General features: G+C 34.3%; 1 protein-coding gene across 2 annotated transcripts in view; it reads right to left on the bottom strand.

The window, feature by feature from the left end:
- Window positions 1–20,418, bottom strand: part of PATJ (PATJ crumbs cell polarity complex component) — a 282,880-nt gene that overhangs the window by 152,111 nt on the left and 110,351 nt on the right. For both annotated transcript variants that reach the window (XM_036234605.1, XM_036234602.1), the window contains exons 26-27: window positions 14,326–14,403; window positions 5,814–5,913 (exon numbers count right to left, since the gene is read on the bottom strand). In XM_036234605.1, the coding sequence (XP_036090498.1) occupies window positions 5,814–5,913; window positions 14,326–14,403 (178 nt within the window). The remainder of the gene's footprint in view (window positions 1–5,813; window positions 5,914–14,325; window positions 14,404–20,418) is intronic.

The raw sequence follows: 20,418 nt of genomic DNA, 5'->3' as shown, positions 1-20,418 counted from the left end.
GGAATTAACTTGTAATTTTGGTTAGTAGTAGAGAGCTCCCCAAATGATTACGTATCCCATCATTTATTGAATAATCTACCTATTTCCACTACTTCAAAAAAAATCTTTTTTTTATTGTTGTGTGTGTTCTAAAATCTAAACTGATTTAATTCCTGCAGTTGTAAATAATGTTTCTAATCGGGAGCGCTATTGGCACTCTGAGCAGGATAATTCTTAGTTGTGTGAGACTACTCCATACATTGAAGTGCCCTAGACACCCCAACTTATATTTGACAATAGAATCCCCCATCCATTTAGACCAGGGGATACTTAGCCATATGTGGAGATATTTTTAGTTGTCACAATTAAGGTGAGAAAGAGAGTGTTACTGGCATTCATTGAGTAGAGACCAGGGATGCTATTAAGTATCCTATAACACAAATGACAGCCTCCCACAACAAAGAATTATCTGGTAAAAATGGCAGTAGTGCCAAGGTTGAAAAAAGCTGATTTAGACAACCAAAACACTCATATTCATTTCTAAAAGCTACAGATTGAGTCTGAAAACCATCAGTTTAGAATATATGCAGATACTAGGGGACACTGTCCAAAACTGTCTAGCATTTCATTTCCGAATCAATTTTCAATCGATTTCTCGTATTTTAAAAATGCCTATATATACTTATAATTTGGATTAAAATTACCTTAAACTTATAGCGTAATTTAGAAATAATTTAAATTTATGATATACTTAGTATTCTATCAGGAAAATAATGTATCACTATTTTTCCCCTAAATCTTCTTTAATAAAGTTTCATAGTTTTAAAAAATATGTGTGTGTGTATACACACACACACACACACACACACACATATATATGGTTGTTATCCTGTGGTCCATGAATTCTTAAATGGGCTTCAGGACTTCCACTAAACTAGGCGAAATGATACCTATTTAAAATGATGTGTGTGTATGTGTGTGCACGTGTGTGCCCATGTGCACATGCACACGGAGAACAATGTTTCTGTATATCCGCATACACTTTTCTGGGGAGTGAGTTTACAGCTTTCATCACATTGTCAAAGAGTAAATGACTTAAATAGTTATGGATCATTGACATGAGTTTTACATTTCTAATTATATTATTCCTATATATTTCCTGGTTTTTATGTTATTGCTATTAATAAATTTTTGTCAATTTTATAAGTAAATAATATTAATTAGATTTTCTCATATGTGCAGTTCATTTATAGCTTTACATCTTATAGACAAAGATTTGAGTTTTTGATATTTTTTGTTGTTTTGAGGCAGAGTGGGGAGGTAAGCTTAATGCATTGCTAAATTCTTGAGGAAAGTAGTACTAGCAAATATTCTTGCCTTTTTCCAAATTTAAATGCAGATTTTTTTAAAGAGGACAGGCAGTTTTGGATAGGTTCCCTACCCTACTCCATGGGAACATATCAGGATTATCTATAAAGTCCTTTTAAAAATTAAAAAATATATATGCAGATGTTTTATATATGAATACAAAGAATTTTTAAATAAATATGGTAAAGTGGAATGACTACCAGTGAACAGGGCTTTTGTGGATGTGTCTGATGAAAAGATTCTAAAAGTGATAGTGGCGATGGTTGAACAACTTTATAAATATACTAAAAGCCACTGAATTGTACACTTTAAGTAGATGAGTTGTATAGTAATATAGAATATATCTCAATAAAGTTGCTATTTTAAAAAAGCCATCCTCTCTAAACTTACAGTGTGACTGAGCAATTTGATAATAATTCACATTTCAAAAGCTCTTAGCCAGTATCCTATCTGTTAAATAATTGAAATAAAACAATAAGAATTAAAGTAAAATATGAAGATGCAAGGTATTGGTAATCTAATTTTTATTTGCATGGTACAATTCATAGGTTAATTTTATATGCTTATAACTCAAATACATTCTTTATACCGAATATTACATTATGACAAACAGTTTGGTGGGGCAAGAATGATGGAATCTGAGCAAAAGGCCATAAAAATGTAGCACAGTTAATAATTATATCAGATCCTTTATGAAAAAAAATCATTTTGAAAAAACTAAACATCTAAGGAAAGTAGGCTATGCTGAAATTAAAGGATATAGGGCTTTAAGAGGCTTTCAGCATGGCTTTCCATTCACATCTCTGTTATACCACTTCAAAGCCAACTGTCAAACAAGTCAATTATATTCATAATTTCTAGGACCTAATATGCATCAAGAGAAATGTTTACTGTATGATTCTCATTGCTTCTTTATGATCACTCTCATATATTACAGAAATATTCCAAACCAGTTCTCTGCAGTTTAAAACATGACTGAAAGAATGAATGACAACAGGTTAGAGACTCAATTGATGTAAAAGCATTTAACCTCTGAGATCAAAAGTGAACAAAGCAGGATGCTATGGACATAGTAGCTTCTCTCCCTGGTGATCAAAACTTATCGATAAGGCGTGGAGCAGCATACTGGGAAGGAGAAGTCAAGCCGTTCTGGACAGAACGCTGTGAAACTAAATGGATGGTACAGTTAGTTCAGCAGAAGGAGGATCTCGGAAGCACCTCGAGCATACCTAGATTTTCATTGCACCCCACTGTGACTACGCAAGTCATTAATCTGACCAAAATACTGAGTTTTCATACTGTGCCAGGCCAAAACTGAGAGAGGTCACTAGCCTCATGGAACTTAAAGGTTTAGTGGGGAAGATAAGTAGCATTTAACAAGATGTAATTACTTATGTAATTGTGTGTATATGTGTATGTGCACACACACATCATACTTGGTTAACTAAAATATATGTTACTGTGGATCGCAGTCTGAAAAAATATCTAATCTATATGATGACTACATAAGCCAGCTCTTTACTTGTCTGGCTCCTGCTTGTCAGTTAGGTCTCATCCCAGCCGTTCTTACTCATTCTACTTAATGTTGCCTCCTCCAAGGCATTTATTCTCAAAATACCTTGTTTTATTTTAGGTACTTATATTATTTATCAATATTTAAACTATTTTATGCTTATAACCTTTCTCCCATGCTAGAACATAAGCTAATGAGAGGAAAGATATTGTTCCCCGCTGTGTTCCCAACACCTACACCAGTGTCTGCTCACCTATAATACCCACTCGATAAATACTTCTTGGTGGGATTAACTTAATAAGTAAGTAACTTACTAAAGCTCGCCTAAGTTAGGTTTTAACTACCCTTTAAAATCATGTGTCTTTCATGTCTGTGATATATCTAATACAATCACCACTTCCTGGTGGGCCTCATGCTTGGATTCCTGCCACCCACTTCACAGTCCTAGATCATGGGAGAGTTGAGAGTTAAACGATCATACTTTCGCCACTGTAAAAAGAAGTCTTAGTTTTGAGACGAAAGTATTTAGTTTTGGAAAGATGAGCAGCATAGTCATTTAATGAGTTAGGGAACAAAGAAAAAGCAATGAGATTCATTTCAAAAAGAAATATAGGAAGGCTGGAGTCTTTAGACTCGCCTACATTTTAAATGTGAACCATCTAATACTCCTCAACAGTTCAAACTCTTCTGGAGAAGGTTATCAGTAAATTCAATAGGAAGTTAAGTGGGAAGAGAAATGTACACTGGGGAGCAAAATGAGTGGAGAGGAAAGTCAGATTCACAGTCCGAGTAGTTTTGCTGGAGAATCTGTGGAATGTCATAGTGAGATGACTTAGATATTAGAAGTCGTCTTCTGCATTCAGTGTAAATCAGTGTCCTACCTGAACTCACTAATGCCGTGAATGTGTCTGTGCACATGTGCAAACACACATGTGCATATGCTCTTGGAACTTTGAAGTGGGTGCTGCTGCTCTGCCTATCCTATGGCATCAAAGTAATATTCACTAAATAACCCACAATCACTTTGAACCTACTTCTACCACAGTAATGGGTTTTAAGCAATGGGAAGTATACATGATAGTACAGGTTCTGGAGTCAGAGTGCCTAGGTTTAAACTCCATTTCCACTATTTATTGGCTGTGTAAGCTTAAACATATTCCTTAAATTCTCCGAACCTTAGTTGCTTTATTTGTAAAATTAGAGACCTCACAAAGTTAGTATGTTGACTGAGTTAATAATATATGTGAAGGCCTGGCACATGGAAAACCAGAGTGTTTATTTACTAAATATCACAATCTTTATACTAAGCTCTTTAAATGTTTTTCTCCTCTAATTCTCACAACAATCCTACGAAGCAGGTTATAATAAGACATCTCTCCTCCCCTTACAGATAAGAAGGTGTAATCTAGGAAGAGATTAAGTAACTTGTCCATGAATTCATGATTAAATTGTGGAACTAGGATTAGAATGTAGTCTTAGTGACCTGCCTAAACCAGGTTCCCTAATAACTATGCAAATATGAACATTCTAGTATCTCAGAAATTATGAATAAACAACAAACCATCTCCACTCTGCCGCAGCCGTCTTAATACCCATATCTGAACAAGGGCTTATAGTACACATGTGCACACACATATCAATTGTACCCAAAAGAGGTTGAAAACCAGGGCACAACAGTACATTTATCAGAATTTGTTTCCATGCTTTTGTATCCTCCCTTCCAGGCCGAAGACCCCACAAAGAAAAAGAGAGCTATGTTTTATTCATCTCATAGCAGACCCACTAAATACTATTAGTGAAAAGCAGTTGGCTTTCAACAAAGATTTGGTGAATATATTTTAAAAACGCATAAGAAAGGGCTCTGTAAAATCATAAAGTACAAACCAAACTTTTATAAAGTCAACTAAATTTTTAATTATATTTATATTTATATTATTATAGTTAAAAAATATAAAGTTTATAAAGCCAACTTAATTATTATTAACAATAATAAGAGCCATAATACTTGAAGATTCACAATATGGCACGCTCAAGGCCTTATTTTAATCCTCATTACAATTCTGTGAAGTATCATTGTTTTCACAGGAGAGATCACACACTTTAAGATTACACACTAGGAAATGCAAGTCTTCAATTTCTTTATCAAACTACTTTTCTGTACATAAAAAAAAAAAAAGTTTTTTAAAGAAAGATATATGTGTGTGTGTATATATATTTCACAAACCAAAAAATTGCCCATTTAAATATATAATCCTGTGGGGTTTTGGTATATTCACAAATTGTGTAACCATCACCACAATCTAATTTTAGAATATTTTAATCACCCCTAAAAGAAATTCCATACATAATAGCAATCAGATTTAACTATATATACTTTACAAATTCTTTTAAATAAAGCCTCTATTAAATCTATCTATCTATCTATCTATCTATCTATCTCTCTCTCTCTCTCTCTCTCTCTCTCTCTCTCTCTATATGAATGAATAGCTGATAAAGCTAATGCAAAAGGAAATCATGAAAAAAATTCTAAAAAAGAAAATATTTTGGGTCTGCTGTAATTTGCATTAGCAACACATTACCATCCATTCAAGTAGGATCAGTAATCAAGAGCTGACATCCAATTTAGATTATTGTTGAGTCAAACTGCAATTTCAAGGACTTCTTAGCATTCTTGTATTCACAACCAAATAGTAAGACTAGGATGGAATGTAGATAAAATAGTGTATAACCCAGTTTCATTTATCTTCACTCTAATATTATATTAGTGTCAAAGAGAAAAGCTTAGAAAAATAAAGTCACAAAAGTTATGGATATGTAAACTTTCTCTTTCAGCATGATAGGTTAGTGCACATTTTCTAAGAACTCACAGCAATGTATTTGATAATTTACAACAATCATCAAAGCACAATTTAATAAATTCTGCATCCACTTCAAATAATTTAAAGAAACTCACTGTTGGTAAATGCATATTCTACTTCATTTTCATCACTGTCATCAGATGGAGCTTTATAAGGAGGTGGCAGTTTCATTGGAGGTGGAGCCGTTCCTTGCCTCTAAAGATGCAAAATTTGAGAAAAGGGTTAATTGCCTGTGTACAATCCTCTTTCTGAATGCAGAATCAGATAAAAAGATAGTCTGTAAATATTTTGACTGTATCCAATTTTAATAACATCACAAGGACTATAATACAAATGCAACTTATATTCTTATGCTTCTGTTATTATGTGAAAGTGACTCTATGATGTAAACACATCAATACGGAAAACATGAATTCGAAAGCACAGTTTTAAAACTATTGATTTAGCCAAAAGAATGCATTCCTTTCCCCAGTGAGAAAGCAAATAATATGTACCTACTTTACACTGTTAAAGCTTAATTTTCTTTGTTACTAACCAAGTATTTCAAAGGAAAAACATCCCCAAATTAAACCTCAATGTAAAAAAATCTACTGTGCTAATTCTACAATTATTTAAACTTTTCATTCAAATGTAGAAGATACAGATTTTGTTTTTAAAACATACTTGAAATGATAAACAAAGATTTTCTAACTGAAAAGGTATTCGTTTATAATTTGTAGTCAACATACATTTTAAAGTTTTAAAAAAAGAAATCATTATGATAAATGTTTTGTATCTCTATATAAATATTCTTTAAATTTATATACCAATTGATACAACACAGAATATTTGGTCCAAATAATTCAAGCAAAACAAAACTCTATGATCAGATTACCTTCACAGAATATAAACATGTTCTTGATTGCTGAAAAAAATAAAACATGCCAAATTTTATGGAGAGATCGAAGATGCTACAGAAGAGGAACCGAAACACCCAAACACTCCACAAATTCCAAAACGACTGGATTAAGATTTGTTTTGCTACAGGATTTCAACAAAGCACATTTAATTACTACTTATATGACAAAGCCACTAATGGCAGGATATACTTCAGTAAATGGACAATGACTGAGCCATTAAAGAAAGCAGGCATGTAATAAATTCCTCCAAAATAGAGAACACTATTTGGGATCCATAAAGGAAAACACACACTCACATTTATTTAAGAGAGTGTCTAACCAAGGCAGTACTTCATATAAATGTAGAAAATTCAAAAATTGATAAAATTCAAGAACGATGAAGTAAAGACAACAAATATGAAATGTGGTCACACTGTCTGTTTGAAAAACTTTAAAAGTAGCTAAGCAAAGAGTAAAAAAGGCAAATGAATTCTTTCCAGTAAACCTTTTCCTCAGAACTCAATTATTCTAGGTCAAAGACAACACTCTGCACAAGGACAGCCAATTTTTAAAATACTACAGAGATATGAATTCTTTAATAGCACTTTTTAAATATTTAAGGGTAAATTGTTTATGCAACTGATTTATCTTCTACACTCTCAAGAAGAATATAGGATTAACATGCGTTGGTCTCTTGTAGTTCGAATGTGGGTTGCCAGATACCTAGGGCATCTTTCTATTACGCATGAAATATGGGTATAGGCAAGGTCAGGCTCTCTCTGTGGCAATGAAGGCTGGAGCTAGGTATACACTGAGACATAAGGTAAATAAATATCCACGAGGGACACAGACAGTGAGATATCCTCAGCTCCAAGAATGGTGCCTGGCACAATGTAGGCCTTCCTTAAATATTTGGTGAATGAGTAAATAACTGTTTTTCACTCATGCTGTTTACGTTCCCTGATAGATTAACTTTTAGAAAAATGTTGATGATGCAAATGGTTCTTATCCAACAGCATTGCATATTAATTTTGTCTGGTACAGATGCAAATTATTTTAGTCCTATAGAAAGGATAATTCCAAAGGTTACAGTTTTATTATGCTTAAGATATTAACCAGTTCTGTATCTAAATTTGAGTTGTACTTAAGCATTCTTTGTTTCAGCAACTATAAATACTTGATTCTCTCCAATTTTCTCTAAACCAGGCTAACCACCATCTTATTAGTTCCTTTGTTAATGAGTTAAATACCTGTCGCCTGCACATTTTGCATAATTTTATGTTATATTTTTATTTTTTTCTTATATTATACTTTGCAAGTTTTGGAAGTCTCACTGAGATGTTTAAGTAGACTCATCTTCCAGAATCAATTAAATAGTGATACCTGAGATATGCAATTCATGAGCTGCTTTAATCCCATATACATGATTTCTTAGCTCCCAAAGTAAATTCCCAACAGAACTTTGTCTTTGTCCCTCTGTTTCCTCATTTTTAAATTTCCAATTCTATATTTTTGTTTCTGATACTAAGCCAAGCTTGGTTCTGGTTTGTACTTGGGCTGGAAGTTTTCCATTATTAGCAACAATAAATGGAGTTCAGTTTTTATGGTCTGACAATTTGCTAAGATGATGAGGATCTATTATATATTGGTTATATAGGGATCTATTCTCCTTTTTTTGAGAGATAACAGTGAGTATGTTTACTACTCTTTTTGTTTTCCTGTTGGTGTTTTTGTACAAGAACATGGAAAGAACAGCTTTTTGACATACAGATGAGTGTATTTTTGTGTCTACATTTATCATGGTTAAAGAAGAATAGAAGCTGAAAGCACTATATGTATATAAAGTTAAGAAAAGCCCTTACCTCTCATTGTGAGCATGAAATATTTTCCTACCTTTGGAGAGTACTAATAAATTAGATCTAAGTCTCCTAAAGAATCTCTTTCTGATTGGTTTGTAGAAACTAATAAATATGATTGAAATTTAATATTACCAGAGTTTTCTAGAAAACAGTGAAACTAAATTTATGTTAGGTACTTCAGCCTTTTAATTAAAACAAACAAACAAACAAACAAACAAACCCTTTTACAGAAACCACCTACTCGAAGGCATTTTTACATGAGAGCTCAAATTCACAAAATCAAAGTGATTTGGTAATCTTAATTTGGAAATAGGTGTACTTTCTCTCTGCTCTCTCTGATCTTATTGGTGTGGAGTATAAAAAAAAAGATGTACAAGACTATAAAAACTTTTAAACCAATGTTGCATGATATGCACATGTCTATGTGCTGTGTGCATGTGTGTATATATGTACATACATATAAAAGAATATTGCAAATCTTTACACATTAACCTGAGTGTTATCATCCAATCCTAAGGCCTAGCATAATGTGGACTATCACTAATGGAATGCTGTATTTTTGTTGCTGTTAAGAATAATAGAGATCAATATGTCCTGTTACATACTAAGTGCCATCGGGAGGTTCATAAGAGATCGTTTTGATCTTTGCAGAATGTCTTCATGAGGTTTCTCTTTAGGTCCAGAGTCTAACGTGTCCTTATTTTTCAGTTGGAATGGATGTATGTCTTAACATCAACCTCACTGAAGTATAAAATGTAGTCATTTTAAGTACTCACTTGGAATAAATATGTTTTTATAATGTATTTCACCAACACAATAGTCCCTAAGAAGTCATATTAAACATATTTTAATGCAAGTATCATTGCTACATATTAAAATTTAGCTTGGTTTAATGAAACAGACCAAAACTGATTAAGAATCATACACTTATCTTTTTCCTTCCTGAGATCTTATGTGGAATTTTCCTGAATCTATTAAATTATCTCATTCTCCAAAGTAATTAAATTAGTCACCAGTTGATTCATCTATGTGTATTTATTATCTGTATCCCAACAGACTGATCTCTTATCTGTTTCCTTTTGACATTATATCCCCAGACCGCCACACAGTAACTGACACACTGTAAGTTTCCAACAAACAACTGATAAATGCTCAGACCTTAGAATCAACCGAAGAATTGACAAAATCCCAGCAATGAAACTAAATATTCCAAGAAAACTTTTTTCATCAAGTAAAAGTACCAGATAAGATTTTGAAAATAAGTTTTCGCAACATGTGACTAAGTACAGAAACAACATAAATGCCAAAAGGCATGTGCCAATCCCTGGTGGCCTAAAGCCAGTTATTTTGTTTTGTTTTGAGGAATCTTTATTCATTCAGCAAGTATATGCTGTGTGCCTACTAGGTGTCAGGCAGTGTTCTGAGCAATGAAGATAGAATAATTATGAGACAGAAGAGATCCTTGCTCTCATAGAGCTTACACTCCAGCCCCTTTCAGATGCCACATTCTATGGGTTGTGTCTTGTCCTCATATTGCTTTAAGGCAGAAGTTGCTGAATTCCATATTGTCTGTTTTGTCCCACTAAAATGTAAGCTCCAGGAGGAAAAGAAATTTTTGTGTGTCTTTAAAAGCTCATTGCAGTACACTGAGATACAACTGACATAAAAATAAAAACTGCACATATTTTAACATGTACAATTTGAATCTATTACCATAATTGAGATAATGAACATAACCATCACCCCAAATTTCTTAATGCCTATTTTTAATCTCTTTTTCTCTTTCCTTCCTTCTGTCATCCTATTCTCCTGAACTAATCTCCTTTTTGTCACTACTGGTTGGACTTTATAGATTTTTATATAAATATAATCATACAGTATCTATTCATTTTTATCTAGTGAGAGCTAGGGATTTAATTGGTTGCTTGCTTGACGTGAGGTCAAGCAAGGTAGGAGGTAGAACTAAAGATATCACCCCTCCAGCATCAATCCCTACAAATAAAGCTCATACTTCCAAAAGGTTGAGAAAGAATTTTGAAAATAATGACCTGCAATCTGTACATAACTAACGCTTCTAAACTATAGTCTTCCAGAATCTACATAGTATCTGTGTTTATTATCAGTTGCCAGAACAAACCTCAGAATCCTTCACATACAGTATATGATATTACTAATCAGAACATAATCTTCATGATTATAATCTGAACTCAAAATAGGTTGTCAAGCAGGTTAAAACAGACAATCCTATAATTTAGTAAGCAACCTAATGTTACTTTTCCTTACTCTTTTCAAGAAATTTTCCCCAAAATCCTCAAGGAGTCTTGATTGGCCCCAATGTAAATGTATGTAAATAAAATTTTCTCTTCAATTCAGTTATAGCTTCCCCCCTCCCCCCTTAAAGGGTGAAACCTGAAATGGGTGAAGTTTTTCTAAAAAAAAAAAAAAAAATCAAGAAAACAAATCAAAATCCTTATCGCAAAAATATAATAGGGATATTTCCTGGCCTTGGCCTTAGCTTGAGGTGGAAGAAGAAAAAGAAAAAAGAAAAATATTGTTTCCTGAGAATTCTTAACAAGCCCAGACTCACCAAGGTTGGAGACCTGAATTCATTCTGTGTATGACTCAAAAATTTCCAAGCCAAAATGCCAGGCAAATGCAAAAAGAAAGCTGGTAAAGTTTCAGTGATATTAGATAAAATAGATAATAAAATGATCAATTCCTTAGGAAGATGTAAAAATTTTAAACTTGTAGACACTTAATAAATTAATTTTAAAAAAATGTAAAATAAGTGAAAAACCAAATAAAAAATAAACTGATTTTACCATATAAAGGGGAAATTGTTAGGTTACCCTGATTCCCTCTCCCAAAACATAAGTTGGTATATAGAATATCTGAATAACTCAATTAGTTTGCCTTAATGCCTTTGTATAACAACATGTACCTAATAACTAGATAATAGCTATTCTTTTAAATCAAAAATACACATTTGTAAGTGACAACGTACAAGGCAATAAGTCTCAACCAATATAAAATAATATTATACAAACCACAATCTCTGATTATAATTTAAAAATGTTAGAAAATAAGTTTTTAAAAAAATTCATAATACATTTTATGAAATTTAATGACTTTTAAACATATAAATGAACGGGTAAAAAATGAATTATGTTGGGGGCTAAAAAACCCCCCAGCTTATTACTGAATAATAGAAATTCCACTTAAAATTTTGGGATGCGAGTAAAAATATACTTAGAAATTTCTAGTGTTAAATTATTATTATAGAAAAGAATAATGGCTAAAAATTAGTAAACTCTCCAACTAGCTAAAGATTTTTACCAGGAAAAAAGGAGAATAAACACTAACAAAGAAATAAGGCAATATAAAAATGAGAACAAAATTAAGCAGTATTAAGATATAACAGAACAATTCAGAACTTAATTCTTCAAATAAGAGTATTTAAACAAAAAAAGTACTTTCAGGAAGTTAAGAAAAAAGTAAAAAAACTACATTCAGAATGGAAAACAAACTATAGTGGATAGAGCACAAATACAAATTAAGAGAATACATGAACAACTTTGTGCCAACAAATACAAAAAGGTGATATCAATATTCCTCGAAAAGAGTTAGTAACCACAATTGACTCTAGAAAAAATAGAACATCTGAATAGTTCAATAATTATTAAATAACTGAATCAGTAGTTTAGTTTATTCCCATACCACATAGAAAACACAGGCTTACGATGGCTTCATAGGCTAGTTTGATCAAACATTCAAGGAATAGATAATTATCATTTTACACAAACTCTCAGAGAGCTTAAAAAAAAAATACTCCTACTATTCATTTTAGTAGTCTCATAGAACCTAAGCCAGATAAAGGCAGTTCATAAATGGAAAATTATGAGCCAATCTCATTCATAACCACAGATGTAAACATTTTGAAATAAATATTACTACCAATGGGCAAAAAAGAGCTCAGCAAAATTAAGTTTAATCCAAGAACCCAAGATTGGTTCAATATTACAAATTATATTAATGTGCTCTGCCACATTAAGAGATTCAAGGAAAAAAATGTACACATATATAGTTAGTTCAGTAATGCAGATAATACATTTGATTAAATACAATGCAATACCATTTATGATAAAAATTCTTAGCAAAATAAGAATGAAAGTGATTACTACTTTAACTTTAAGGATTTACAAAAACTTACAACACATCATATTCGATGATGAAATAAAGCAATTTTTTAAATATCGGCAGGAAAAATGATAAGAATATTAATTATCATTACTTCTATTAAACATATTAGAGATCAAAGTGGTCATTATTAGCGATATAGAAAACTCAAAAATCAATAAACGAAATCTTAGAATTTGAGATTCATACCCTTATTAAATAAAACATTTTACATATATGTGTGGAGCACATATCTAAAGACACTAGAAAGTTCTACATGAAATATATAATAAGTTTATCTTTAGGTAGCAGGTTTATGAAAGATTTTAAGATTGTTTTTAATTTCAGGATTTTGGTTTTTCCATGTTCTACACTAGACTATTTTACTTTATAAAAGAATAAGAGAATAATATTACAAGATGTCAAATGAAAATATATATTTTTAATTAATTAATTAATTTTTTATGGTGATATTGGTTAACAGAATCTGGTAAGTTTCAGCTGTGCATTTTAACAGTAAGACATATATATATATATATTTACATTGTGGGTTCACTTCCCACAGTTAGATTTCTTTTTGTCACCAAAATAAATATATAAAAGTCAGTTTTATGTCTACACTAGCAACAAACAGAAAATATAATTTAAAAATATTTTAAAACCATCACAAAATATAAGACCATCTATGAATAAACCAAATGTTATAATAATTTTCTGAAGAAAATTATAAAAATTGAAAGAAATTAAAGAAAACTTAATAAGCTCTAAAATAATATATAAAGATATACCATATCACAAAGATGTAACTTCTTTCCAAATTAATCTACAGATTTGATGAAGTTCCAATCAGAATTCTCAAAGAGATATTTTTGTGAAATTTGACAAGCTAATTCTAAAATTTATATGGACAAGAAAAAAACCTCACAAATATGAAGACACTTCTAAAGAAGAAATATGTAAAGGAAATCATTCTACTAGAAGACAAGATTTACTAGTAGGCGTTAATATTTAGGTAGGGCAGCATTTTGTTTTGAGATACAAATCGAACAAAGAGAAAGCTCAGAAACTCTCCCTGATAACCTGAGATACAACAGAGGTCATGCTGCAAATCCGTGGGTAAAGGAAGGCCTATTTTTAAACAGTGGCACAATTATTTATCCTTATGGTAATAAATGGAAATTCATCTCTACCTGACATCATATCCGAAAATAAATTTTAGGAAACTAATTCTACCGAAATAGAGGTGGGAAAACAGAAACGGATGATTAATTCTGATTAATGGTAAAAAATGTTTTCTCAGCAGAGATGACCTTTCACCTACTCCTTGGAGGATGAAAAAGAAAAGCAACGTGGGAAATAGACTTCCAAGCTAAGAGAGGAGCAAGATCAAAGTCTCAAACTCCCAAGTGTGCAAGGCATTTTCTGGGAATGAAAAGACAAGTAGCCCAGCCGAACACTAAAGAGAGATAAAGATAACGATAGCTGATGGGTGCTTTATAACACTTTACACCTATGCTTCACTAAGCTTCTAGCCTCCATCCTGGTCAGAACCAGTTATGTTCACAAAAAGGAAAGATTACAAATACAGTATTTGCACCCTGATACTCATCAAAAAACCACTCTTATTAATTACAGCTCATATAGGCAAAAAGAAACAATAAATATTTTTTCAAAGCTTGAGAAGTCCAAGTTACCTTTTCTTTGTTTTCTTGGGTATCTTGGTCCTGGTTATTTGTGATCTTGCTGGCCTTGTTATACACACTAGGAATGACCTACAACCACCACCACCAAAAAAAAAAAAAAAAAAAAAAGAGAGAGAGAGAGAAGGAAAACCATTTAAATGTCCTAATCATTACATTTCTTTTAATTTTTTTTAATTTTATTATTTTTAAAAATTTTTTATGCCTACAGCACCTGGTCTTCCTAGGTGGGCTCCCATTCAGGTACTAACCAGGCCCGATCCTGCTTCCGAAATCAGACAGGATCGGGCTTGTTCAGGGTAGCATGGCCATAGACAACCACTACATTTCTTAATATGTTGTTTTAAACAATTAAATCTTAATACTGAATTCATCTAAAAAGTAAAGACATGAAAAGTACAATTCATGACAAACAATACAACTTGGGAAATCTGAAAACTTGTAACTCACAATATTGTGTGTATGTGTGTACCACCAAGGGGCAACAAATTTATAAGCTTGTATGTGTCGACCCTGAAAGTGAAAATGAAGACTAAAAAGAAGGTCATGATACTGGCTGTCATATGAAACATCTCATTTTACAAAATATGGTTTTAGGGGTAACCTAAGTTAATTCTTAGAACTTAGGATGTATCATTTATTTGATAGATTTATCTTATTTATCATTGTACCTCAGTTCAAGTATGTTACTTAGCACACAGTACACACTCAGTTAATATTTCACTATCACTGTTAGCATAAAAATGAATTACAAATCTATTTAACCCACTGAATAAAAGCCCAATCAATGAAAGCTGAAATTTAGTGTTATTTATCACCATAACCCTGGTGATCAGAAAGGGCCAATTATAGTGTTCAATCAAGATGGCAGAGTAGGTAAACGCTGTGCTTGCCTCCTCTTACAAACACATCAAAATTACAACTAAACTACAGAATAGCCATCATTGGGAGTCACCTGATGTCTAGCTGAATAAAATCCTACAACTGGGGACACACTGAAAAGGCCACCTCAAGAATGGTAGGAGGGGTGGAGACATGAAACAGTCTGGTCCCACACTTGTGTTGGCGGTTGAGAATCAGAAGAAATATCTCAGTCACAGAGGTTCCCGCCGAAGAAGAGGAAGATGCCCTGGTCCCACACTATATTCCCCAGCCCAGGGTTCAGTGGTGGAAAGAGAAGTCCCCAAAATTTCTGGCTATGAAAATCAGTGGAGGTTGTGGCTGAGATGGAAGGCTGTGGGACTTGCAGACTTTCCTCTTAAAGGCTCCACGTACAGACTTACTCTCTGATGGACTCATTCACTGATGGACTGACTTGCTCTGAGCTCCAGAGCTGGGGCAGCAGCTTGAAAGGCACCAGAGACATGTATAGAGGGATTGAATTGTCTGTCTTCAGGCCAAGGGCTGGAGAAACAGCTTTATCCCAGAGAGAAATGCTGGCAGAGGATATTGGTCTTTTGTTGAGCTCTCCCCCATTGGCCTGTTGACCCAAGTGGCTGCCATATCTGAGTCTCCAACAACATAGCTAACACTGGTCACCCTGTCTTGGTGATTCCCTGAGACCATGCTCTTCCTGATATTGGGACCACCCAAGCTGCTTCTAGTGGATTTTCCATACAAACTCAGCACAATATACTCTAGGCCCATCCATGTTGCTGCAGATGGTAAGACTTCTTTTTAATGGTTGAGAAATATTCCATTGTATATATATACACCACCTCTTCTTTATCCATTCATCTATCGACGGACATCAAGGATGCCTCTATATCTTGACTATTGTAAATAATGCTGCAGTGAACATATGGAATCACATGTCCCTTCAAAGTGGTGTTTTAGTTTTCTTCAGTTAAATACCCAGGAGTGGGATAACAGGATCATTGTGTCTTGTTATAGCCTTTGTTTTAAAGTCTATTTTGTCTGGTATAAGTATTGCTACCCTCATTTTTTTTTTTTCATTTCTATTTTCATGAAATATCTTTTTCCATCCCTTTACTTTCAGTCTATGTGTGTCTTTCGATATGAAGTGAGTCTCACGTGGACGGCATATGTAAGGTTTTTGTTTTCTTATCTATTTAGCCATTCTGTCTTTTGATTGGAGCACTTAATCCTTTTACATTTAAAGTACTTGTAGCTGAATATGTAGTTATTCCATTTTATTCATATTTTTAATTTTTTCCTTCTTTTTTAAAAGAAGTTCCTTTAATACTGGCTTGGTGATGATGAACTCTTTTAGCTTTTTATTGTCTAGGAAGCTCTTTATATTCCTTCAGTTCTAAATGATAGCTTTCCTGGACAGAGTAATCTTGGTTGTAGGTCCTTACTTTTCATCACTTTGAATATTTCCCACCAGTCCTTCTGGCCTGCAAAGTTTTTGTTGAGAAATTCGTTGATAGTCTTATGGGAGCTCCTCTGTAGGTAATTAATTGCTTTTCTCTTGCTGTTTTTTAAGATTCTTTGAATTTAAACTTCTCGGCATGGGACTCTTTGAGTTCACCTTGTTTGGGACCCTGCACTTCCTGAGCTTGTATATCTATTTCCTTCACCAGGTTAGGGAGGTTTTCCATCATTATTTCTTCAGATAGGTTTTCATTTCCTTGCTCTCTTGTCCTTCTGGTAGCCCTATGATGCGAATGTTGGTATGCTTGATGTTGTCCCAGAGGCTCCATAAACTATCCTCCTATTTTTGGATTTTTTGTGTTGATGTTTTGTTTGGGTGTTTTCTGCTACCTTATCCTCTAAATCACTGATCTTCCACTTCAACTAATCCTCTTCTCCTAAGATATTTTTCATTTCATTTATTGTATTCTTTATTTCTCACTGGATCTTTTGTTTGTTTTCTAGCTCTATTTTTATGTTTTCTCTTTATTAAAGTTCTCATTGAGTTCATCTACTCTTCCCCTAAGTTCACTGAGCATTCTTATAAATAATGTTATGAACTCTGCATCTGGTAGATTGCTTGTCTCCATTTCATTTAGTTCTTTTTCTGGAGCTTTGTTCTGTTCTGTTCTTTCATTTAGGACTTTCTTTGTCTTCTCATTTTGGTTTCCTATTTGTTTGTTTCTATGTAAAAGGTAGGGCTCCTATGTCTCCTGGTCTTACTAGAGAGGCCTTATGTTGTAGGTGTGCTGTGAGTCCCAGTGGTAGTCTTCCCTGGTCACCTGAGCCAGGTGCTCCAGATACGGCCCTTGTATGAGTTGAGCCGTGATTGCTCTTTGCTCACCATGGGATGGGTTGACTCTTGGCCTGGTTGATGACTGGCCGTGACCAGTGGAGAAGCTGTTGTGCACAGGGTGATTCTACAAAGCAGGATTCACTTTGGTGCCTGCCCTGTATGCCCTTTGGGTGTGTTGTTTTCAGATGTAACCCTGGGTGGTGCTCCAGTTTGCAGGCCAAGTACAGCTGCAGCCTGTGCCCTGCCCGGGGCCACCTGGCAGGAGCCACCACCCATGCTGGGATGAACCCTACGCAACCCACAGATGGCCACCACCCATGCTGGGACTGGAAGTGCCTCAAGAGGCCAAGCTGCCAACGGAGGTCAGCTGCCATTACTGCCAGGCTTGGGGCTGCTCAGCAAGAGGTATGGAGCACGCTGAGGCCAGCTGCTACTTTTTCAGTTTTCGTGAACCTTTGATAGATGTTAGGAAAGTCTGCAGCATGAGCCAAGGCAGGCTGTTTGTATGGAAAATCTACTGAAGGCAGCTTGAGTATGACAGTGAATTAAGTGGGGTCTCAGGGAGTCACCTGGCAGGGGCAACCTGTGTTAGCCAGGTTGATGGAGTCTCAGACATGGTGCCCACCTGTGGCTGCACAACCAGAGTGGGAGAGGGCTCAACAAAGGAACAATGGATTCTGCCAGCACTTCTGTGTAGGAGAAGGCTGCCCCACTACCCCCTACCATGAAGCCAGAAAACTCAGTTTCTCCACATATGTCCCTGGTACTTTTTGAGCAGCTAGCTTCTCTAGCGCTGGAGCTCAGAGCGAATGAGTTGTGAGTAAATCCACATGTGGGCCCTTTAAGAAGAACATCTGCAAGTCCCACAGCCCTTTGTCTCACTCAGCCACAATCTCTACTGTTTTTCACAGCCAGAAGTTATGGGGACTTCTGTGCCTGGGCTGGGGAGTCTAGTCTGGGGCCGGGACCCCTTGCTCCTCCCTGGGAACTCCAGAGCCAAGATATCCCTCCCAATTCTTAATTGCTACACGTGGTTGTGGGACCAGCCCATTTCTCATCTCCACTCCTCCTTCCAGTCTGGAGGTGGCCTCTTATGTATGTCTCCAGTTGTAGGGCTTTTATTCAGCCAGACCTCAGGTAACTCCCAAGGATGGTTTTAATTTTGATGTGGTCATGAGAGGAGGTAAGCACAGTATCTAACTACTGCTCCATCTTAACCAAAAGTTCTTTCTCCAAATGTAGTAAGATTAATTTTTCTTCACTTTCAATATAGAGTCTAAATAAATTAATTTTGGAATAAATGAAGAAGTCACAGAAATGTTTAAGTAAATACAATGGTAATGATACATCAACATATATTCAGGGCTTCTTATGTGAACACGCAGCATGCTTGTACTTAATATTTATTTCTCTGTTTAATATACTCATCAACTAAGTCAGAGTCCAAAAACGGATGGGTCTACAGGCATGTGTTTCTTGTCTTAAAAAATCTTAAAACTAAACAGAACACTGTCTCCTTGACAAGTCAGGATATCTGCCCACGCTGGACCCACTTTTTCCCATGGAAAAACCAGCTGAGGCTAAACAGCAGAAGCTTTAGGATGGGATGGAATGTCAGTTGCTGTTCATAAGGTTTATATCATTTGTTTCCTAAATAAGAAAAATATATTTCTATATAAATATAATTAGCAAAATTTGGAAGACAAAAGGTTTATCAAGATTATATCGTTAAGAAAAGTAGAAGTCTATTTCTTGTGAAAGTAAAAAATATGATTGATTTATATGCAAAATGTACTGTATCAAAAAATCTACGCATAATTATGAAATAATAATATTAGGAAGTACAAATGAAATACAGGGGAAAAAACACATGATAATAAATTTAATGAACTGAAGGGATGGCCCCAACTTCAAAAGGGTTTACTTTTAAACATCAAAAAAAAAAAAAAATGTGATGCCACTACGAAATGGAGTTATGTCATTAAGTGGGAAAAAATTACCTTGGCATAAAAACTTTCTAGATAAGTGCACTATAAATCATGGGTTCTGCTCTTAAATACGCATTTACCAAGTCAATCGAAATGGATACATGCACTTCTATCTAATATGCTTAAAATGCAATCAAGAAATACAGGAGAAAAAGCTTAAAAATATAATGTATTAATGATATTCTTAAAGCATCTGTGAAAAGCACAAGTATAAAAAAGTATAATTCAAAGGAAAAAAAGTACAAATTTAAACACCACTGCTCAATTCATGGTGTTGATGAAAATTTCCATGTGACCAAGGCACAGTTAGGCATAGGGCCTTTGATGGTCCCGACATTAGGAAATGACTTCTTTTGAAGGCTTTGAGGAAACTCTCAAAGTAAAGTAAACTGGTCAAAAATGATTAAGCATTTTGCTGTTTTTCCTATTTCCGTGATGATCAATACTACTTGCAACAATAAGTTGAAGAGAACACCATTTTGCAAAGACATGAAACTTGATTCCTTATTCAACAGGAATCATTTTGTGCTAAAAAATGGAACAAGGCATTGACACAGCAATTAACGGATAGTTCAATGCTTGATGACCCAAATGTACACTGTGGCAGTCTGTTATGCTGTAAGGGGATAAGTAACCTGAGTATGGCAGGATGCTGAAGAGATTTTTCTTTTTTTAGAGTTGAAAGAAATTGCACTGTTTGTCATCCAAGTGAAAATTTCCACCTCAGCTCACCAGCGAAGGCTGAGTTGAAAGCCCGGCCTTTCTGGTTTATAACTTATTTGAATGCTTTCAACATTTTTCAGCAGAGCATTCACAAGTGGGCACATAAATGTATAAATTGATTGGCTCATTCTAGCTCAAAGTGGTTTCTTTGGAAGTAGCATTTGGTAAGGAATAATTTGGCCAATTTTCCTACTGAACTCCAAA

The sequence above is a fragment of the Rousettus aegyptiacus genome, unplaced genomic scaffold (genome assembly GCF_014176215.1).
Source record: "Rousettus aegyptiacus isolate mRouAeg1 unplaced genomic scaffold, mRouAeg1.p scaffold_m13_p_1, whole genome shotgun sequence".
NCBI lineage: Eukaryota > Metazoa > Chordata > Mammalia > Chiroptera > Pteropodidae > Rousettus > Rousettus aegyptiacus.
Note: the sequence above shows the minus strand (reverse complement) of the source record. Positions and strands in the feature narration are given on the sequence as shown.